The sequence below is a fragment of the Meleagris gallopavo genome, chromosome 7 (assembly GCF_905368555.1).
Source record: "Meleagris gallopavo chromosome 7, MGAL_WU_HG_1.1, whole genome shotgun sequence".
Classification (NCBI taxonomy): Eukaryota; Metazoa; Chordata; class Aves; order Galliformes; family Phasianidae; genus Meleagris; species Meleagris gallopavo.
Window position 1 is genome coordinate 9,260,158 of NC_139410.1, and position 22,904 is coordinate 9,283,061.

The window sequence follows — 22,904 nt, forward strand, 5'->3', positions numbered from 1 at the left end:
AACACAGAGTTTTAATAACAACTACAACTAAAGATTAAGCCGTTGTAAATAGACTTGCTCCTAGCTAAAAAGAATTTACGGCAACAATACGAAGACTGGTGGTGAAAAAGGTCCACAGTGGCACATCAACATGACAGATTCTCAAATGTTTTACTGTTTAGAAAGTAAAGTTAAAATACATACATAAGTACATACAATGGTCTGGCAAACCCATGTGCAGGAAGAAGGCTTTTTACGCTTATTCAGATTGTTGCACATCTAGATGTATACACACACATTTTTTTCTTCTTCTTTGCAAAGTTATAACCTACATAGTTGGCAGACACCAGGCTTGACAGCAGTAAGTATTTTGACAGTAAAAATCAGGATACAGATACTGATAACCTGTAATCAGATGCTCTCCTGTGGTTAAACAGGGTTACTGCAAATAAAAAGTAAATTTAATGTTGATGGTTTGGTTTTTTTTTTCTGAAACAGTGTATTTTAAAAGGAACAGCGACGTTCCCTGTTGGGGAACATTTATGGCTGAGTACCATCCAGTTACAGAGCAACAATGTTCCTCACAACAGAATGGAGTTGTGAAAGAAGATGACCCTAAAAACCTGGTGGCTCTCAACCAGAGAGAAGAGGCAGAGCAAACTTACCTCACCAGCACTGTGGCTGCGCTGCCTAGTTAAGTGCTGCCGATGGACTAAAGCACTGGTAGGCCTGCTGCTCTGCAAGGGAAGCCGAGGGTCAATGAACGTAGTCGTGCGGGAATTGTGATCAACAAAGAAAGCCTAAAAAAAAGAAAAAAGCAAGAATTTATAATCAATTTTTTTGTATGACAAGTATACTCAACAACCAAAGAGTTAAATATCTAAGGTTAATGTGTATTCAGGCTCTAGGATTCAGCCTCTGATGTCAGCCTTTTGAAATTCTTTCTCATGTTGCTGTGGCTCACATTACCCTTCAGTAGAGGAGGATAACAGTTTTTCAACTCACTGGAGGGATGAATTCTTTAATACCTTATTCCATTCGTGTCTTTAAAGTCCTTTGAAATCTTCAGCTGACCAATATCAGAAGTTTTATTATGAATGTCAAGAAGAAAAGGCTCTTATATTTAATAAAAGTCTCCTCATGTTTTCTTCCTTTCATTTCCTTATAAGCAACTAAAAAATGTCATTAAGCGACAAAACCATTCCCCTCTGTGAACTACTTACCATATAATTATGAACACAAACTGGTGTGCAAAAGTCAAGCGTATGACTGCATCGTGATTACAAGTCAAAAGACATTTTTGCCATCCTCATGTTGCAATTATTCTAAGTTCATTAACCTGAAAAAATGTCAGCTGGGGACAAAAAGAAGGTGGCAACAGAAACTTTTAAAACAGGCAGCTGGTAAAGAACTACCACATGCTGGCTGGTCTGTTGTTTGCTTAAAGCAAGGTCACAGGAGCACATATCCTGGAAAATGAAAACCTCCTGCACTACAGTCCAATTCAAACCAAAAATTGTTTGTAAGCCTTGAGATTTAAACTTTTTCCAGTATTAGTGTTGCACTTGGAAACCCACACTGTTCTATTTCAACTTACTTCAGCTTTTTTTTTTTTTCAGTCACAATGCTGGAAATATGGAAATGGCAAAAAAAAATCCTGATTTTGAGAAGAAAGTGACATCTGGTTTGAAGAATTAAAGAGTCTGGACCAGCAGAGAGGTGGTTGAGTCTACTGGAGTCATTTCTATTTGTGATACCAGTGAGGTACTTCGACCACAGTTTCATCAACAATTCAGTCCTGTGGTGTCAGCAAAAGAAACATTCCCATCTTCCCCCACCCTAACAACTTGTTTCATCCCTTGTGCACCCCCCTCCTGCCTTGTGCTGGCACAAGTGTTTGCATGGCCACACAGTGAACCTTGCTAGGGAACTGGTCTAGGCCAAAATTATTCTCTTTTGTCTGTTTCCTTGCTTCTTCTTCTTCTAACCTCAGTCAGCCCACCAGGGACGAGAGAAGTGCAGAACTGGATCTTATAGCAACCTACAGTATTCATCAAATCATTATTCAGGCTGCTTTGTACAGACAGGATAGAGAAAACGGAATTCTTGTGACTGCCATGAAAATAAGTAGGCAAGCCAGTGTGCCGTGTTACACGGCAACTAAATATTGCTGTGATCAGTGGTGGGAGAAAATATTAGTATTTCCAAATCCCAACAAAGAGGAAGTGCATGGAGCTGCGAATTGTGGCTGATGTCTGGCTGGGAGAGACAGGAGGGACACCAAACCTGCAAGACCTTAAAAACATTTCAGAAGAGGGCAGCAAGACTCCTACAGCCTTAACAGTCATTGCCTGAACCTAAGATCTGGGTATGCAAGTGTTGAACCACATTGCCTGAACACCGGAGAAGAATTCCCCTTCTGTTCAGATGAGATAGTTACAAATATTGAAGTGAAACAGTGTTCCACAATTTACATAGAACATAGCGTATAAAAAAATTACAATTTTAACTGCAGCATTTGAGCCTGATGCAGGAATTTTTTTTTTAACCTTGACAAATGATGCCATCATCTTCAGCACAAATATATCTATTTCAGAACATGAAACCAGAGGAAAAGCAGAAAGAAAACCATTACAAAATTTTGGTTTGAGGCCTAGCAAATGATTGAAAGAGGCTGCTGCAATATATCCAGGCTTTCTGAACTATTTGCTTCTCATTTATAGGTTTACTTCACTTTCTAACAATTGGTTGTTCTGTGTGTTTTATACTCATATATTTTTTCTAGTCTTGTCTATGCATATTTCTAAGCTGTGAGGGACATTCAGCAAACCAAAGGTTGATTTCATTAAGTCGACACTATACTGTAAAATCCCTTAGGAAAAAAAAGTAGCAATTCAATAGTGGAAGAAGTACTATCTACAGTTGTTCTAGACAGTTATTTGATTTAACACAGCAGTCTAACACTGTACGTAGAGCTCTTTCACATTACATTTAAATAAAGAACTATCCATACACACCAAGTTTAAGACAAGCACATCTTATTAACTATGAATGCTTGCAGGTAGTACTAGCTCAGCTAGTAGCAGCCTAGTGAGCCAAAAATACTACTTCATAGCTTCAGTGAAGGTAATCATTACAGCCTTAATGTGGATATAGGCACACAGGTCAAAACACAGTGAATCTCTCAGTCTCCTTCGGAAAAAATTCCTCTCGTAACACCTGTCTAATTATAATTAATGAATCTTATGATGCTTGAAGAGAATGACATAAGGTGAGTATTGTAAAAACTGTAATTTATTCATTAAACATGGATAATTGCCTTTTCTCTTTTACGTTAAAGTATATGAAGCTTGCTAAAATACCCTTTCTTCCTATTCAAGTCATTAATAATCAATTAGAATTTCGCAGTAGAAAGAAAAAAAAAAACACCTCTTATAATTTATTATTATTTATTTGGGATGAGGCCAATGGGATGAAGTTCAACAAGATCAAGTGCCAGGTCCTGCACTTTGGCCACAACAACCCAAGGCAATGCTACAGACTTGGGGCTGGAAGGCCCCAGAGACTTTCAAGACTAGATCAGGCTCTGTGCACCTGATTGAGGTGTGGATGTCCCTTTCACTGCAGAGGAATTGGACTAGTTGACCTTTAAAGGTCATTTCCAACTCTGAGGTTTCTATGATTCTACCATCTATAATGCCACTCAGAAATCCCATATATTATGCATTGGATCTCCTGGAGGGCTTTATTGTCTGAAGGGGATTCATGGAGGAGTCCAGGAAGAGTGGGCAACTGAGCTTAGTCGGGCAGATCTGAAGGGAGTTTGGAGGTGAGCAGGCCCCTCTTGAGCATGAACGCTTGCAAAGGTTACAAGCCTGTGGAACTACACTGACATCAGGGAACATGAACTCTACTGCTCCCTTCTGTATTAGGGTCAGAATAATCACTGTGCCTTGTGAGCAACACCAAGCCTCTTACTACAATTTACTTAGAGAAATAAAGGAAAACATCGTCTCAGCGGGAAAGAATAGCAGGAAAGGAGACGTAATTATGTATTCAGGAAAGAACCAGCCTCTGAAGGACCAAGCAAACAAGGATGACATAGAACAGAAAAGAGAGAGGGAGGCAAATAATGAGGTTAACATAATCACACATCCCTAACAGGGTTTCTAAAGGAAAAACACAGTGCTTCCCAAAGTTAATAAATGCAAGATGAAAACAATCCTCAAGTTCTTTTTCTAGCCTTCCGTTCAGAATCTGTCTTCAATCTTTTCAACATCAAGATAATTATTTATATGGACAGCATACCAGGACTGATAACATAAGAACTGATAAGCTTAGTTTGCCTGTAATCCTAACTAGGAGTTCTCACACAAATTGATAAGCCTTATCACTTCCTCACATGTTAATCATAGTCTATTTTAAAACTTCCTAGTCTAAATTTACATTAAAATTATATTACTACAAAAATTTGTCAATTATTCTCTAATTTTAAAATATTTTATTAGAATTCCAGAGGTGACATTTGTTTTGCAGAACTTACAACTATTCAAGATCATCATTAATTAATGAAACTTCCCGCACAGTTTCTGTGTGGTTAACCAATACAGAGTCAGCAGAGTAAGTATCCCTGTGGCTATTGCAAGTGCACTAATAGTATTTCAGAATCTGATGAATGCTGGAACTACTTAGCATTTGGATAGAGGATTCACCTAGGAAAACTGTTACATATTAAAGAAAAAAGACCAAATAATGCACGCTAATAAATTTCTGTTGAGATGCTAAGGTTGACAGTTAAAGAAGAAAGTTGATACAAATAACCCAACAATAACTCAATAAAATTCAATAGATAAAAAAATTAAGTAAGCTTACATTTAAACTTTCCTCTGAGTACAAAGGCAAAACTCTAAAGCACTTTACTGACCTGCCTATATTTCCACACTAAATAATTATTTTCAGAACAAGTTTTAAAACATCCAAAGGAATCCAAGTGACCTATTTCAGAGTGGAAAGACTATTGATTTTCTATTAATATTTCTTATACTGATTAATATTTACTTTTCAGTCTCCTTTTCCTCTCGCATAATGTTTTCCCAGCATAAATAAGAAATTCCAATCTTCTTTTGAACAAGGAAAAATATGCATCTTTACATACATTGGGGAATCACGGGCATTTATGTTCCTTCTAAAGAACAGTAAGAAAAATCCTAACACTACAACATTCAAAAATCACACTCTGAACAGAGATATAGGTGTGTCACTTATAAGTTACCTTGCCCTGATGGTCATGTTTCATTTCCCAACCTCTTGGCAGCTCCAGCTGTTTGTTAGCAAACATGTTTAGGAAGCCCACCAAATCACGATTATGCTGGTAGCGCTCAAAATGGTGGGTGTCCCGCCGGACTTTGGTGATCATGTGCTTCAAACACGTGTTATTTGTAAACATGCGGTAGGCACTCTGAAAAACATGTAACAATAATAATTTTACTACAAAAGACAACACTTCCACTCTAAAAAATGATCATTTCCAATATGTAGCAGTATCAGAAACTGGTCATCCTAATGTGGTTTTGGAATAAGTGTTCAATGTTTTGTTTTTGTTTTTATTTGATGCACATGAACTTCAGCAAAGTGTAAAATACAGTAACTTGGACTCCATCTACAACACTTGTCTCATGAACTGTGAAGAATTTCGTTAACATTAGAATTGCTTAAAAGATTAAGATCTCATAGGTATTCTAAGATTTCTGCAATAGTAAGTCAAACATAGCCACAGAACAGTCATAAAGCTGGTAAGGTTTTCTGCAGGACAGTAGAATTTGCCACAATTACATATAAATCCATAGACTTCTCAAAAAAGAGGAAAAGAAAGAACCCTATAATTGCAAGCCCACGTGTAATTTATCTATTAAAATTAAAATGAAACAGTAAAAAGAGAGCACTGAGGAGCAGAGAAAACTTTAAATAGAAGGGAAAAATAAAAAGTTTACACTTTTACTCCAGAAAAAAAAAAAAAAAAACAGCCCACCACAAATCAGATCTTTGTCTCAGAGCTGGCAATAGACAGAAGCTAAAACATTCGTCCTTCTATTGCAGTGTGCTGCTACCTAGACCACTCCGTGCTCCTACCTTTGTTCTCTGGCTAGCGGTTTTATCTGCCTCTACCCTATTTCAAATATTGAAGATAAAGATGCATACTCCAAGTAGAATTTTTCAGATATGCACAGACATGCAAATAGGAACTGAATTAAAATCTATCAGTTATTAAAAAAAAAAACAACTGGATAATTTATTAATGGGCTTGCAGACAATAAATTATTTATCCCATTATATCTGTTCACAATATAATTCCTTATGAGAAGGAAAATAGGAAAAAGAGAAAAGGAAAACATACACTAAGATGCCTTCTTGTTCACTGTGATCTCTGAAATATTTTCATACAAATCAGATAATTTGGGCAATACAAACCTTCCCATGAGCAGCAAAATGACCATAAAATAGAAAAAAAGTCCGTCAGTCTTTGAAGAACATAGTAATAAAGCTATTGCTTCAATGAATGAACAAGTCAGTTTGGTATCCCAAAAAAGATGCACAGCTAAGTAAAAAACAAAAACATAGAAGTTCTAATGCCAAATAGGACTTCTCTGGCAGCTCATCAACTGCAGGGAATGATGATGAGTGTTTCAGTTAATCCAGCTTCCCTATGTACTACCAATATTTTACCATCAAACACTGAGTAATACTTCTGCATGCAAAACATCTCTATATATAAAGATGTATTTATCAAAGTCTTTCACCTGAACAGACTGTACTCACAGGGTTAGAATGCAGCACTGTAAAGAATTCTGGGCTGATAAGAAATTTCACAGGGGGAGACTGGAGCAACAAAGTAAGTCTGGATCTGGAGGTAGAGTGAGGCAGCACATTCTCTCTTCGAAAATCTAACAGCAAAGTGAATGACAATTCACAACTCCAGTAATAAATATTACCAAAACACTACTGCAAACAACTACATTGATTAGTTACACAAAAAACACTGGGTATACAATTGTATTGGTTTCATTACTCACATAAGCGCACCTGAAATTCTTCTAATATCAGAATTTGTATCTAGATCTAATTTGTTGCTTTTGGTGAAAAATCATTTAATAATAAAATAATGTTTTAAAATATTTCCAATTATTTTGGTTACCACCCACATGCCTATATATAAATTGCAAAGAAGGTCCCTGTGTCAAGCCTACAATGCCATATTGTAGCTGTATGCAGATAACTGTTATTTCATAAATGCTGACCAATGCATACAGAAGTCATCGTACATTTAAAAAATGTTTCATTCTTTCTTCCTTAAAAAGCAAAATAAATTAAAAAAATCACTGCCAGTAACACCACTCTGATCCTGACACAGTACTTAAAATATTTAAGCAGCTTATATAAGTTAAAAACAGGTTGCCACAGAAGTACCTTTCACATTCAACTTTGGGTAAACATTTGGTTCTCCCCCTAGCAACTGCTGAAGCATGCTGATTTCTCAACATATCAGGAACTGAAAATAATGTGTAATATTTTCTACAATGTTATTTTCCTAACTCCCTTTGAAAATCAGTAGCATGTTTGGATGCACATTTTAAAGTAACTGAAAACGTAAATTCAGATTGGGTTTCCAGCAATTTTACTCCAAAATTTTACTCCAGCTTCTACACATCACTGTTTCTTTTACATAACACGGAATTTACACAATTCCCCATCAAATGAACATTAATCACATAAAACACAGCTACCACAGATATAAAAGAATAACCCACAGAGAAAGAAAGGAGAAGAAAGGCAGTGAATGAAGCTCTAAGGGAAAAAAATAAGAATAAACTGTAATTTAAAAAAAAAAAAAAGAGAGGAGGAAAAGAATGAGTGACATTCAAAACCTGGATGACTAAATGCTATGGGAAAAAAAGGGAATACCGGATCTATTCATTCTGCATATAAGAGGAAAACAGAAAATGGAAAGGTAGTAAGTAAAGGGAAAGTAAGTGAGAAAAAAAAAGAATTTGAAAAACCAGTTCTAAAACAGCACATTCCCAAATGCTCCTATGTCTACAGAATGACAGGAGTGTACCATAAGGATTCCTGAAGCTCTGCCTCAATACCTGGGCCGGGAGCGTCATCCAGCTCCTTTGTACAAAATATGTGTGTGTAACAATCACCTCTCACATCCTGGAAGATCCTACTCATAGGTCCACTGTCTTAGATGAGTAATCTGGAAACCAGGATGTGTCAACTGGGTGGATTTTTTTTTTTGCAGCTGAGAGGCTTGCTAATTTGTTTTACGAAAGGCTTATTCAGTTGAATTTGCTGATTAGGCTGAATTTGCTTTCAATTCATTTGTTAGAGGCACAACAAACCATCTAGCTGCTTCTGCAATGGCCCATACAGGCACATGAACAAAGAAAAGGAAAAGACTAGGGTAGAAATAAAGAAAACGAATATAAAAGGGGCATTTGGCCAAATCACAGGTCCTGCAGTGACCTGAAATGCAGGAATGGTTAGCATTGCTTGGGCATTAGATGAACTGAGAAAGGAGGATTATGGGAGAATATAATGAGAATCTGCAGACAAAGAACAGAATGACACCCAACTACAGAAGGGACCAGATGACTAATAAAGTAACTATACATTTATTAGTAAATTCGTAGTAGGAATATGACCAAGGAGAGAACTGCATAGCTAGAGGAAAAATAAGGAATGATGCTAAAACAGTATTTTATAAAGATCTTTCGTTATGCATTCATTTGGAAAGTTAACACCAGGTAGACAATCAATAACTAAGGACTAGGAGAAGAAAGAATTCTAGTCCTTTCTTGTCCTGTAGTATAACAAAAATGTAGCAGCCCATAAAATTTGTAACTCAGACATTCTGTTTTATTCTCTTTCTCTGCTAATGCCCTATCTATGTTTTTACCCAGTCAGACACTGACAGAAAAAGGCTCTAACTCACATTCATCTCCTTAGCACATCAAACAGCTGGCACCATAATCTTAAAAAACTAGACAATGAAAACAAATTGTGACCCAGACTTCCAGGAGCAGAAAGTATGTCCTGCTCTATGTCATTAACTAAATCATCTGCAAGATGAATGCTACCTTTAGTGATTTTTTTTTGTTTTTACCTGCATTAGAATGGTGAAAGTCAGTTTCCTCTCCAGCTCCATCCACTGCACTTGTATGCTCTTCAGGTCTGTCATTAGTCATTGTTCGGCGGATGCTCTGATACCTAGGGTTAGAAAACTGGACTTTATATGTAGTATATGGTAACTATGATCCAACTCGGGCTCTGAGGGACTCTAGTAATAAAGTAAGGCTTGCCCTGCTTTTCTGCCATGTAGGTTAACATATACTGACCTCTTTTAGTATTATAAGCATCTTGAATTTCTGAAAATCATTTGCAGATTTTTGTTAGCTGTTAAACACAGGTGAAATATGATAGGTTCAGAAGCCCATGCGCAATCTAAAAGGAACAACCACACAAAAATAAGCATACATGGCCAGCTGCAGTAGCAACTGGGACCTAGTCTTTCTATTTGGTCTTACGGTGATAAATGAAGTTTTGCAAACACATAATTCACAAACAATAATGGTAATTCCTACCGGCGATTCAGCTGTTCCATTTGCTGTATGGAATTTGATCTCTGGAGAATCTGTGGGGCTGGAGGGGCTGTGGGTCGCTGCCATGTCGTTGTCCTGTTCACGTGGTCAACATAAAATATCCGTCCATGGCTGTCAATTCGAGCCTCCCAGTCTAAGTAGTAATAAAATACTGTGAACTATAGGGAATTTGGGGTTTATTTCAGCATTTGTTTTACTTTTTTGTTATATCTTTTACAGGATGACTTCAGCACAAACCTTTCTCACTGAAGGGTTTAAAGACACAGCTTTTCCCTGATTTTATCCCCTAAATCAAACTCTCCATGAGTTCTATGGAACCCATATGTAACAGCATAGAGAAATGAATAAAACGAGCCCTCAATAAACAGTGATTGTCCTAGAAAAAAAAATTAAATATATTTAATCTAATTCTCTTAGACTAGAGCATTTAAAGATGAGATCCCTGAGGCTTATTTGAGTACAATAAGCCAATGTCCAAATGTCAAACATCTTGCAAAGGTTGACACATCTGTCAGTGATTTTCCCCAGCTAAAAGTAGCAGTAATGAAACAGATGCCAGCGCTCTTCCTAGGTGTTGTATGTACCTATGATATAAATAAGCAGTGTTGCCAGAGAAGATGAACAATTATAGTTATCAAACACTTTCATATACTAAATGCATGTTCCAGAATTGCAGATCCTGCAATTATCATAGCAAATTCACCTTGTCTAAGCAGTAACTATAATGCTGGCTTTGCTACACAAACTACAAACAACATTAGAAATCTAGCACAGACCATGATGGTCTCCTGCAACTGGTGTTGCAGAAGACCAGAATATGATATCAGTAACTACTGTAAAATGGGAACCATTGTTTTATTAACAATATCTAACATTCAGTCATGTTGAAAGAAAGAAGATGGCAGTATGAGATCCCCTGAATGGAGTTCTTCCCCTCTGTCCATAGGATACATATGATTTTACTAAAAACGTGCAACCTATTTAGCTTGTCAGCTAAAGAGAAATCTTAAAAAGCTCAAAAGGTTTACAGAAGAGACTTTCTATATTTCAAGTCCACGTGGAAACTTCAGTAACTGCAGGAAAATTTAAAAAACCACAGGCAGACAACTAATTCTAAATGACCACTGCTTTGCAAGGAAAGAAGACATAGAAAAATTTTTATAGTGAGAGAAAAAATGAAATTCTACTGTCAGCCACTGAACAGTGACAGCCTTAAAACCTCAGGCTGTATGTGTGTTCTGATTTATGTCAGCAACTGGAGGTAGCTAAGTGGCTTACTGCATGACAATGTCGGGTCTGAGTTGAATCGTAAAGAAGTTAAAAAAAAAAAAAAGACAGGTTTTGAGATAAATGGAACGTGTCATATCTGCATGACTGCTGTGTATTTCAGCCCACCACAATGCAGTTGTTCTTATTTCTCTATGATGCGTGATCAGAATGGCCTATTAGTGATTAGAGTATTATTGCTGTAAATGAACTATGTAGGAAAGGAAAGTAAATTTGGAGCAAGAAGAGCAAGAAAAGCAACATAATGGGATAGGAATAAAGAGAACTGTTCTAAGGAATAAATTTCAATTCCAGGAGAAAATGTCTTAAACTTTTTCCAAGTCTACATTAAAAACCCAAAATTTTGCACTATGTTGTGAATTAAAAGTTCAAAATAAACAAAACTGCATCAATGCAAAGGTTATGGATTCACCACTGCACTTGCTATTCAAAATGTAATACATTTCAAACTTACCCCAAAAGAAGATAAAAAATTTAATTTCTAACTCAAAAAACCAAATACTTCAGCATGCTCTCAAGAACCTTTGTTTTTTTCTCCCCATAGAGAAAAAAAAAATAAAAAAGACAGAAACAGATGCTTCAGAGCAAAGATTTCATTTCAAAAGATCAGTATCTATTCGCTGATGAAATAAAAATACACACATTTCATTATTCATCTCAGATTTCAGACCCTTACATACTGTATAGCAGTGGACCATTCTCCTGTGGTGATTATATATGTCCAGTTCCAACACAGTCATCACTTCCGTAGCGTATTTGAGAAATAAAAGAAGTTTTGCCTTCATTCATCTTTAACTACAAAAGTCTGAACAATTGTGCAATGGGTCCTGAAGTAAATAAAGCACCTCCATCACTATTGTGACGACAAGGATATCTTCCCATAGTCTAACTGTTGCTACCAATAGTGTTACAAAGAACTTCGCTTGCTGAACTGCAAAATTGTACTTAATCAGGAGTGTTTCATGTTATTTGCTGAGCTTTTCCTAGGAATGTTATAGCACAGTGGTTACATGTTCTAGACAGACATACTAGGTATGTCCTGATCTAGAGATCGGTTCTGGGCAGAAATTCAGGGAGAAAAACCAAATCTTGAAAACAATTAGTATTTAAGATTTCATTCACATTAACAGATGAATGATTACCATAACTGTGGCATTGGGCTTTGATTTTAAAGGTGTGTATGCGGGTGTGTAAGCATTTATATGCCTGTACACGGCTGTGTAAAATCCCAGCAAATGTCAGAAATGTTACAATTCCACACAGCCAGACCTTCTCCATTATTATTACAATATTTTTCCCAAGTAGATTCTATAGAGTACAGTTTGCTTCTGAAACACACAACCACGGTACTACAGAGGTTATCTCTAAGCATTCCTAACTTATTACATCTGATCTTCCATAATGTTCTCTCTCCTTTTCAGTATGAAAATAAAAAAAATTAAAATGAAGTATATGTCTCCCAGTCACTATTTTGTGAAAAATAACTCTGTATTATTGAGGTGGCAGTTAATTAACTTCAGGACCTGTGAAGAGGACTAATTTGTTATATGCACTGCTTATAACAGAATCAGCAGGGAGCAAAATATTCTCATCACCCTGACATTCCAACGCATGTTTCTATCTGTGTTCTGCTACATGACTCTCTACAACCCTCTCCAATCATCAGGCAAACTCAGACCCTTTCCACACAATGGATTCGGTTCTATTCATTTTACATTAAATATCTGAATTCCTGGCTTCTTTAAAATCATAGAGCTATGTCACTGACTTCACTGGGCCAAAGTTTGATTTTTTCTTTCTTTTGTAAAGTCATTTCCCCATTAGTTATGTACAGTTGTTTTTAATCCTTTCCATATTTTTAAGTATCCAATACTAAACAGATCATCATCACTACAAGTTTAATCAAATGCACCAGTTCAAAATTGGGAAAAATGTATTTTCCATATATATTATAGAAACAATAATTCCTCAATCAATTTAGCTCATCCAACAATTCTATAAGATCCAAGTTTATTCAAAAGCCTTGACAGTGCGTCAGAAAATGCACGAAACAATTCATGTAATCTTTAAAGACAGAAAGATATTATTCATTTCTTTGTAAATCATCACTACACATGACATTCTCGTAAATTTCAGTGTGCTTGATATCTTGCCCCCTCACAAAGCCTGTCACCTCACTTCCCTCCTCACTTTCTCTGCACTTTTAAAAGGCAGCATCACAACTTCCTAATGTTCTGCAAATTTTGCTTAGCAAGTCTGTATACATCAGGTATAATTATCATCACACATCCTGATATTTTGCAGACTGAGCACAATGCCTTCCAGGGGAACAGCACTACACTTAATCATCATCCTTCCTCATTTAGAGCTACTCAGATGTTCATTTGCAGTTCTCACATTTAAAAATGAAACTTAATGAGATCTCATTAATGGTATTCTGGTAGCTTAACCCTCCATTAAAGTATGAGGAACCTACTTGGTGGTAGTGCCTCATCCACTCGCTGGTACCGGCTAACATCCTGACGTACTGAAGGCAGTGACCTCAAGGGCTGATGGCCATTGGCTTGAGCACCTAGAATCAAAACGCCCACCAATTATGTTTCAGTCAATGTGGGTAAAAGCTACAATTGTCTCTGAAGTGAACAAGACATGCTAAAACTTCTGTAGGACTATGACATTTTAGGATATACCTAAGAGTCATTGGCTTTTCTGGCAAAGTAAGTCAAGTCTACAGTTCAGGGCGATTTCCCTAGCATACTCCACAGCTCTTGTCTAGAAAACATCACTTCTTGGGACACACCAAATCCTCCTGTGACCAAGAGAAAGACGCACAGACAGCCATGTGCACCCAAGCCATATTCCAGCAAAGGACATGGCCATCACAGAAACCTGATGTGAGGTGACACTGCTCATTGATTTTCCTTGATGCAGCAACATTGATTAGCTAGGATCTGACTGATAACTAGGATCTGACTGCTAGTAGAGTCTTAAATGTCTAGAAAATGATGCAAAAGAATGTGTTGTATTGTATTTGTTATTTTAATACCAAAATTATTCTTTCCAAATCAAAGAGTAGCATATGGGGAGAAGAAACGAATAGACCTATGATTTTTCTCCCACAAACAGGTATAACCATAACCAATACAGAAGTAAAAGTACTTGCAGGGTTTAAGGAAGAGAATTTATCTGTGCTTACCTCATTTTCCCCCTCCCCTTCTAACAGAATCACAACCTAGTGTTCCCTGAGATTTCTAGTGCAGTATTTGGCAGTCAAAAGTGAAAAAATAATTTGCTCTTCAGGATTATTAATTTTCAACAAACTTTTAGGATAAATATGATTTAATACAAACGCGTCCAGAACAGGATGTACTTCAAACACAGGGAAATTAACCAAAACGTCTGAAATGTTATTAAAAAGAGGCATCCAGAAATCCAACTTAGTTGCATGCACTTGATCATACCCACTTCAATCCCTGAAGAAAGGGAATGGGTAATAAACTGTCAAATTAGCTTGAAAAAAATCTATTATGGACACAAGTCAACTTTCAGTGATTTTAGTGAGATGCAAAATCCTCAACTGTTAAACTAATCTTACAATTGGGAATAGCTTTACAGTCTTGAGTAAAGCATTCCTCTCTGCCCATGATTCCTGCTGTGCTAGGATGTGCCTAAACTGACAATAAAGTGCAAAAGGTAAGACAGTAGCTGAGGTGTGACTAAAATAACTCTTTTTTCAGATTTTATTTTTTAATTATCCTTACATTTTAGTGCTTATATATTTTTTTTCTTCCCCCTATAAACATGCTGGAGAAAAGATCTAAGTATGAATTCTAGATTGCGTTATATAGTTTGGGGATCCATCTATGACCTCCCAATTACCATTTTGATTAGCAAGCAAGACAATATTGTGCAATACTTTCTTCCTCTTCATTCTCCTTCTCAATACTCTCTCAAGAATTGAAATATATCCAATTTCAAAACAAATGTCTTGTTTTGAAATATTTCAGTTTTGATGTTTGTCTCTTAAACAAAGCAGTGTCTCAAAGAAAGACAAATCATTAAGGATAATGAAATCAAGAAATCATTATCTTTATTTTCAGATGTTTGTTTTTAAATAATATTTTTTGACTGCAGAATGGTCACTTCATAAAGTGCTTCTACAGATGTTACCTCCAGTAGCTCCTTCAACCTCTGCTGTGGCACCCTCACAAGGTGCTTGGGCTCCTTCCATTTCTTCATCCTGAGACTGGCTATTGGCAGCTGCTGCCTGCAGGCTTCTTCTTCTTTGCCAGACTTCTTCTGCATCCTCTTGGTCTTGTAATTCACCTCCCTCAGCCTCCTGTACTTCCCCCTGAGGTAACTGTACTGCAGGCAAAGAACCAGAAGTACTTGGAGAGTCCTGTGTTTCAGCAACTGGCTCAGTCCTGGCCACATCAGTGGCACAAGCTCCCTCTTCTTCTTCCTGAGAAGAAAATGCTGGAGTCTCAGGAAACCTGGCACTTTCAAAAGAACAGCGCATTTCAACTGAGGAACGCCGCACAGTTGCACTTTCATTACAAGAGCTGTCTGCCCCTTCCACATCACTCTCCCCTTCCTGCCGGGTGCTAGCCTCACTGACACTTTCTGTGCGAGCAGGATCACTCTGCTCAGTTTCTGATGACAGCTGGGAAGGTTCAGACCCTTGATCAATAGATTCACTAACACTAATAGTTTCACTAACACCCCTTCTGCTCCCAGCAGCAGCATCAGCAGCTCCTGCATCTGTACTACTGGAAGGCTGCTCTGCCTCCTGCACAGCATATGAGTCACTGCCAGCCTGCTCTGCCGGTGTTTCACACTGAGAACCTTGCAGGCTTTCACCTTCAATTAACTGTGATGGTGGAAGCTCTGGGAGACTCTCTGGCTGGTCATCAGTTGAGGACAAAGGAGCTTCAGAGGCTGAAACATTTTCATTTTCTGCAGGCCCTTGTGTTACCTGATCTGATGAGTAAGTTGAACCATTTCTTTCAACATTTCTTGTAGCACCATTAAGCATTACTAAGCCACCATCATCTTCCAAGGAAGATGGGAAACCCAGGTCCTGATGTAGCTCATGCTCCTCCTCATCTGAGTCAATGTGAAGCATTGCATTAAGTCTTGTGTCAGTAGGGAAGCTACTCCTCAGTTTTGGGGAGGCTCCACGAGGACGCTCGCCATAGGCAGACGTCCCAGGTCTGGGATGATTATTGTGTTCTATTGCATCCAGGTAGTCATTCAGTGAGTCCTGGCGACCTCTTGTAGGTGATGATCTTGAAGCACCAGAGGTTAATTCATCCTGATCTGTTTCTAGTGTTGTACTAGTCCTTAAAGGATGCCTCTGGATTGTTTCTCCGGAAGAGTCCTCAAGGACTGGACCATTGGAACACACTGTGGAAGTATCGTGATGTCCTGCTGGCATGTCCTCATCATCAGAAGGGCTGCCCAAGTCTCCATTTACAGAGTTCACACCTAGCAAAGTGCCAACTGTTTCTGGTGAAGCATCTGCAGGGTCACAAAGATTGAATGTGAAATATGTAATGCAGCCACCATCAGTTCATTCTACTTTTGCAGCATCACGGAAAAATACAAATCTTTCAAGATGTAGGCTTATTTTAATCAGACAACTAAATGAAGAAAATACAGTTAAAATAATGCAGATACCTACACTATCGTAACAGCAATCACAGAACTTTCTCTGTACAAATCTATCCTAGTCTTTAGCAAAATTTCACAGGCATAAAATATTACTCCCATTTTGCTTTCAAAAGGCACAGGATTGCAAAGCATCTTGCAAAACTGTCTGTAAAACCAGCCTCACAAAAAAAAGGAACCAGTTTTCTACAGCATCTCTCTTACACTCAGCAGTGGGATTTATATAAAAACTACTTGTCCTTAGCACTACACAAACCAACATCTAAGACCGCATTAAAAATCACAGACTGTGCACAGATGTTAAATTCTATACACAACAGTTATTTTGAGTAAATCAGACTTTTGTACTGTAAAGAATGAGAATCTACCCAGGATAAATGAATGAATGTTGGTGTTTTGGAAATATAATCTCCCAAGTCATATCCAACATATCTAAAATACGAATCCCACAAGCAAAAAGCAATAATAGAGGCCACATAACCAAATGAGACACTTAATTTTGATAGATAATCTTAGAAATACAAATATATGTAACTACTCTTCATAAAACTATTTGGAGACTCAGGTCACTGCCAAATTCTCACCTTCATGAACAGAAGATGTGATTTCCACTTTGAACTGGAGATATCCACTTACATGATCTGCTGGCAGCCTTCTACCAAGATTATAGCTGAGAATCTGGTCTCTGCAAAAATAAAGGTATTGTTGACTTTGGGGTTGCCTTTTTTAGTTTCTTGCTTGTTTTTTTCAAATTTTAACTGGTTTTATTTTTCCAACATTTTTGAACATTTTAACCACCACTTTGGAAACTTAAAGCTGAAAACTGTTTTCAAATTGAATTTGCTTTTTTCCAGTTTTGCAATTTGTTACTTTGATGAGAATATCTGTGAAAAAGGAGGCCAGTCGTTTATATCCTGCTTTTTGTGCAAAAGCTTGATGATGCTGCCATTCCCTCAAATTCTCAAGGAAAAATACAGACATTTTCTTTTACCATCATTTCTCATAGGCCTCATCCAGTGGCCATTTAAGATTAATGGCAACTCATCAGCTTTGAGTTAGGTCCTATGCAAAATACATTGGAACAATTCTGTCTCTCTCTTCGTCTTTTGATAAATTATTTTTTCTAATCTGCTAAACAGAACATACAACTGAGAAAAGACTCTGACAAAACAACAAACCCTACACTTACTACATTCTCTTAAATGTGAAATTACACACTTGCTTACATTGCTGCATCTCTTGCAAACCTCCAGCCGTTTGCTTCATCTCTGCAAAATATCACAGTGCCTAAACACCAAGTCCCAAGCTCTTTTAAGTATGTATCGTTTTCCAATGGTCTACTTTGATCATCCATTTGACTGTACTGATACCTACTCCAGTAATCATCTCGAAGTATAAAACACCTTAAAAATGTTCGAGTTTCTTCTTTAAACAATAGATAGCTATCCAAAAAATGAACAATTTTTTAAAAACAGACAAATTTTGAGTCTCATCAGTGCTCTATTCATAGCATGAGGCAATTTTGTTATTACTACCAGCACTGAAAAATAAAGATTCACAGCTTTGCAGTTCTGACCAACTAGTTGATTAGATATTAAATCTCCCAATGTTATACTGACAACTAAAAATAATTGAGTTACAAAAGCGAGAAAATAAAACTTGCTTGTTCTAAAAAATTTGCACACAATTATATAGCATTATGATAATGCTCTGCTTCTAGGTTGGTGAGCCATAGGTTAACATTTTTGTGATGGTAATGATTTTTTGTGTAAAGACACCAGAGTTGGAAAAAAATTACAGAGAAGCATAAGTGCAAACACATACACATGCATTCAGAATGGGGTGAGAAACACCACCATCTTCCAATTAGGCGTTAAGGATATTAAAATTCCAACTAAATATCTTACTACAGTTGCAATACAAATTGTGACTGTGCCAGTAAGCCAGAAAGGCTGCTCTGTGCCGCAGCCTATATGTTGAGTCTCCATCAAGCATTAAGAATGTATTAAGTTACCCAATTGCATGCCTCTCCAACAGTCTCTGAACTGGTATGGTTAACTTCCCAAGAAAGCGTTTGATGATTGGACGACTTTTGGCAAATTTGTCTTTAACTTCAATTTCCAGGACATCTGTTAGAAGTGCAACAAAAGAATATTTCTGGAAGGAAAGAACATATTTGACATGATATCAATATACCTTTATTCAGAAAGCATGAATGCAATTACTACTAGCTTGCAGTGAACTCTGACAGCATTAACTGAGGACTACAGTGGTTTCCATACTATAAAATAATGTCAACACCACTATTAAGCACTGCATTTTTGCATATGTAACTAGCTAGAAAGCAAAAAACTTTTTACCATTCCTAGAAAATATATTCTCAGTAAGAAGCTGTATTGGAGAAAAGCACTTTGATGGTCCTGTTCAGAACGGAGAAAGCAATGTGTCCTAGTGGCTGCCTCAAGATGGATAGCAGAAATAACAAAGATAAGAAATCTTCACTATTAGAGTATAGAAGACTAGCAGGGTCCGTGCAGAAAAAAGGAGAGTTTCATTCCAGTCACATTTAGCAAACTTTCCTTCCAACATCCTGTTTTGTGGTCATTTTTAGTATGTTACAGGATATCATAAGGCAATCTGTAGGCCATATTTTCATGAGCACTGAAAATGAAGAAGGATAATTTTCTGTAGATTTTCACCCCAAAGTTCAAAAATTTTCCCAATAAGCTCCAACAGTTTTTCCTGAACTTGGGGCCTTTATACAAGATGGCATTAATTTATTAAAAAAATTGTTACGTCTGGTAAGATTTCCCTTCCACCATTCCCTTTGAGGGAACACTGTCACAGTCACTCTCTTCAGCCTAGCTTCAAATTTCCTTATGTTTATGAATAATTCATACTTGACATCTGTGCTGTTCTGCCAATCCTGCCTGCAAATGGTGAAGATTCAAAAGTGGTACTGGGCACATATGTGAGCAGCCATGTCAGCAGGGATGCATGCATAACGTAATGTTATGACAAATTCTAACAAAAAAGCAGGCTGAGGAACCTCTAGATTTTTTAAAAATTCAAACAAAAAAGGCATGGGTAAAATCTACTGAAAAGCCAAAGTCATCTGTTACACTTCCACTGTCTGCCACCTTTAAAACCTCTGAGAAAATCAAAAGCTGAATACAAAGTAATAAGCATCTAGTTAGCTACATTATAATGTATTGAATAAGAAACAAAAGAAGGAATAACTCTTCAGCTCAGTTGTAGACAGTGGCTATAAATGTTGAAAAACAGTAATTAAATTAGGTCAGGAATAAAAAAAAGCATTATCATGCTGGGTAGAGCTGTGATAAATATGAATTAAAATTTGTGTCTCGGTTTGGTACAAAACTGCAATTTTGCAGAAAGGAGTAGATATAAAATTGGATCAATTCTGCACCACTAGGACAGCATATGTAATGAGATCATTAGCTGGTATCATCAGAGATTGCTACAGGGAAGATACAGCAGTTAAAGCAAGCTGATATAATATGTACACCAGTGAACGTTATCACTTTTCTAATAAGCTTCAAAAAACAAGGAGAACTGAAGGGGAAAAAAAAGAGCAAGAATAGTTTTTCTTCCTATTTACTGAGTAAAGAAACAAACTGATAGAAAGGTGAGGAATCTATTTAGAGACAACAAGTCTAGTTTTTAAAATCTTAAGTTTTCCACAAATCCAGAGTCTTTCCCACAACGGAATACTCCGGAGTAGTGCTAATGTTGGCCCCGCTCCATCTTTTTTAACTGTTTCTTTAATTTAATAATAATAATAAATTATAATTTCTGGAAGCATCCTCATAGTCCAGCTCAATTTTCCAATCTTCCTAAAGAATATAGTAATGTTCAAATAATACCATAGGCATCTGCTCATTAGAAAACATGCACAGACCAAGAAGGTTGCTAGCCAGTCCTGAAACATTTACAAACTATTGCCACTTTCCCACATAAGGATTTCAAAGATGTGGCCTTGCTCTTCTATGCTGAGAAAGTTACAGGTAGTTAAAGTTCCTTCTCTGAGATCTGCTCAGCTCACCCAAAATCAATAAATCAGAAAACCTTGGGTCTGCCCAACCACCTTCTGCCCCCAGTCCTTTTTAAGCAGCACTGTGATGCCTCCCCAGGCTTTCCCTTCCACAGCAGCATATACAGAGTATACACCAAAAAGCATCTGCTCTGCCTGACAAAATTGAATGCTTGCCACCTGCTACGCACAATGAGGATATCATTTCCAAATAAGCAGTCACTGCCATCACTAGGCACAAATGCCCACTTATTGTACCTTTTCTTTAAGAGTCATTTCACAACATATGATTCATTTTAATTAATTTATTTTTTCAATTTCAACTAATCTATTGGGCTGCTGAGTGATTCCAACTCTTTTTAGCAGAGAAGCAAATGAAGAACCTCACAGTCGTACCGCTTAAACACAGGGCATAATCACACAGATGATAGCTGTTTCTATCCAACAACAGGGTTCCTAAAATTACTACAATTTCTGTGTCAGTTTAAATAGCTAGCTACAAAATAAGTTCCCAGCCTTCAGAGAGTAAAGACTGATGCATAAAGAGAAAATACAAGCCTGGTACACTGCATCAACTTGCAGAGATCTCACAAAAGGCATACGTTACCTCTCTGTGCCAAACAGGGTTAGTTGTGTTACTGATGATAGTCGATCTTCTTTCCTGACCATGATGAGCAAATGTAGGAAATGTACTTTTCTTGCCCGGCTGGATGGACATCTTTAAATAAGGATCAGGGTTGAAGAACATGCCCTTTTTAAGTCCAACTGCTCTAATATCTTTAAAGCAAAACAAAGAAAGACAAAGGAATGGAGTGAATGTAAGCTAATTCACAAAATAGTTCATTTTTAAAATATTACCTAGGAAATCAATTCACATAAACCACTAAATAATGCAGTTTGAAATTACTCATAGAGTAACTGGATCCAGTGTACAGAAAATGATTGAAGCAGGAAGTCAAGTGCTTTCCCAAGAGGATATACAGAGGAAAAGCAAGGACATCCTCACTTACATTTTGCCTTCCAGTCATTCCTAAAACAAAATTACAGCGTGAACTTTTAACTGAGGTACAAATGTTTTTCTCAGTATGTAAGGTATTTCTACCCTAAAACAAACCATTCATTATCAAGGTTGTTCTGGATTATGATGCACACTTCCTCTCAACTTGGGAATAACCCATCCCACATAGAAGGAGGCAAGGTTTTCTGAAAATGCTTCTTTGTTCCTAGAGAACAAATATCACAGCCCCTGCAAATTAAGTCTAAAGAATACAGAGAAATTCCCAAAACAAGGCATTTTAATTGTTTTCTTTTCACAAGTATTTCACAAACCAATCATACAAAAAAAGCTGAAAAATCCAGACCTGTACATTTAAGGAGTATAGCATGAAACCTAGGAAATAACAACACTGAATCATGGTTCAGATTGACTTGCCATGATATAAAGTTTAACATAATATTATATTTAGAGCCACTGTGCTTGTTTCTTACCACAGTCACACAAGCAGCCAGGACCAGAATGTTCATCTTAGCTTCAAAAATACTTACTTGAAAGACGTTAGACAATTATCTTTCATCACAACTTGCAAAAAACAGAATGTTCTCTGATTTGCAAAATAAAAATCCATTAAAGATAAAATTTTGTTTAAAAAAAAAAAAAAGACATTAAGATAAGAACAACAAAATGCAGACTCACCACATTCTGGATGAGCAAGCAAAAACATTCCAAAGAGCACCTTACAGACCTACAAGTCAATACACTTTTGAATTGAATTCAGGGGACTCCTCAAGTTGAGTCATAACATTCTGTTAAACACAGGTTTTCAGATCAATTATTTTGATAGAACATATTAGTTCTATCCTGGTAACTGCTGCAAGACCATAGCAAAGAACATTTTCTTCAGCTCTACTCCTACAGCCCCTAAATGTTTCCACTGCCAGCTATTTATTTAGAAGCAATTTTTTTCATATCTTTACTCAAGTCGAATATGCTGCAGTCACACAAAATTTCCTGTGGAATGAAGTGCGAATCAAAACAAGCATAGCTGGTAGACAGTATCCTTCAGCTATTTTTCTGTATGACAGCTTAGCTCTGTTGTAAGAAAAGATTTTTTCCTTCTCCTTTCCTTTTCCTTCCTTCCTTTTTCTTGTTACTCCTTTCGTAAAAGTGACAGAACCAGCTTGCATTGTACTTAGAGGCTATATATTTAACCTTTTTTCTTTGCTGCACCAACTAGAAATTGCGCAAATTTCTCATG

General features: G+C 37.0%; 1 protein-coding gene across 5 annotated transcripts in view; it reads right to left on the reverse strand.

The window, feature by feature from the left end:
* The window catches only part of HECW2 (HECT, C2 and WW domain containing E3 ubiquitin protein ligase 2), a 149,950-nt gene that overhangs the window by 35,299 nt on the left and 91,747 nt on the right, over positions 1-22,904 (reverse strand). For all 5 annotated transcript variants that reach the window (XM_085227670.1, XM_085227671.1, XM_085227673.1 and 2 more), the window contains 10 exons: positions 21,257-21,426; positions 18,610-18,752; positions 17,180-17,280; positions 15,096-16,445; positions 13,402-13,497; positions 9,621-9,771; positions 9,143-9,246; positions 6,796-6,920; positions 5,252-5,437; positions 645-779 (listed from right to left, as the gene is read on the reverse strand). In XM_085227670.1, the coding sequence (XP_085083796.1) occupies positions 645-779; positions 5,252-5,437; positions 6,796-6,920; positions 9,143-9,246; positions 9,621-9,771; positions 13,402-13,497; positions 15,096-16,445; positions 17,180-17,280; positions 18,610-18,752; positions 21,257-21,426 (2,561 nt within the window). The remainder of the gene's footprint in view (positions 1-644; positions 780-5,251; positions 5,438-6,795; positions 6,921-9,142; positions 9,247-9,620; positions 9,772-13,401; positions 13,498-15,095; positions 16,446-17,179; positions 17,281-18,609; positions 18,753-21,256; positions 21,427-22,904) is intronic.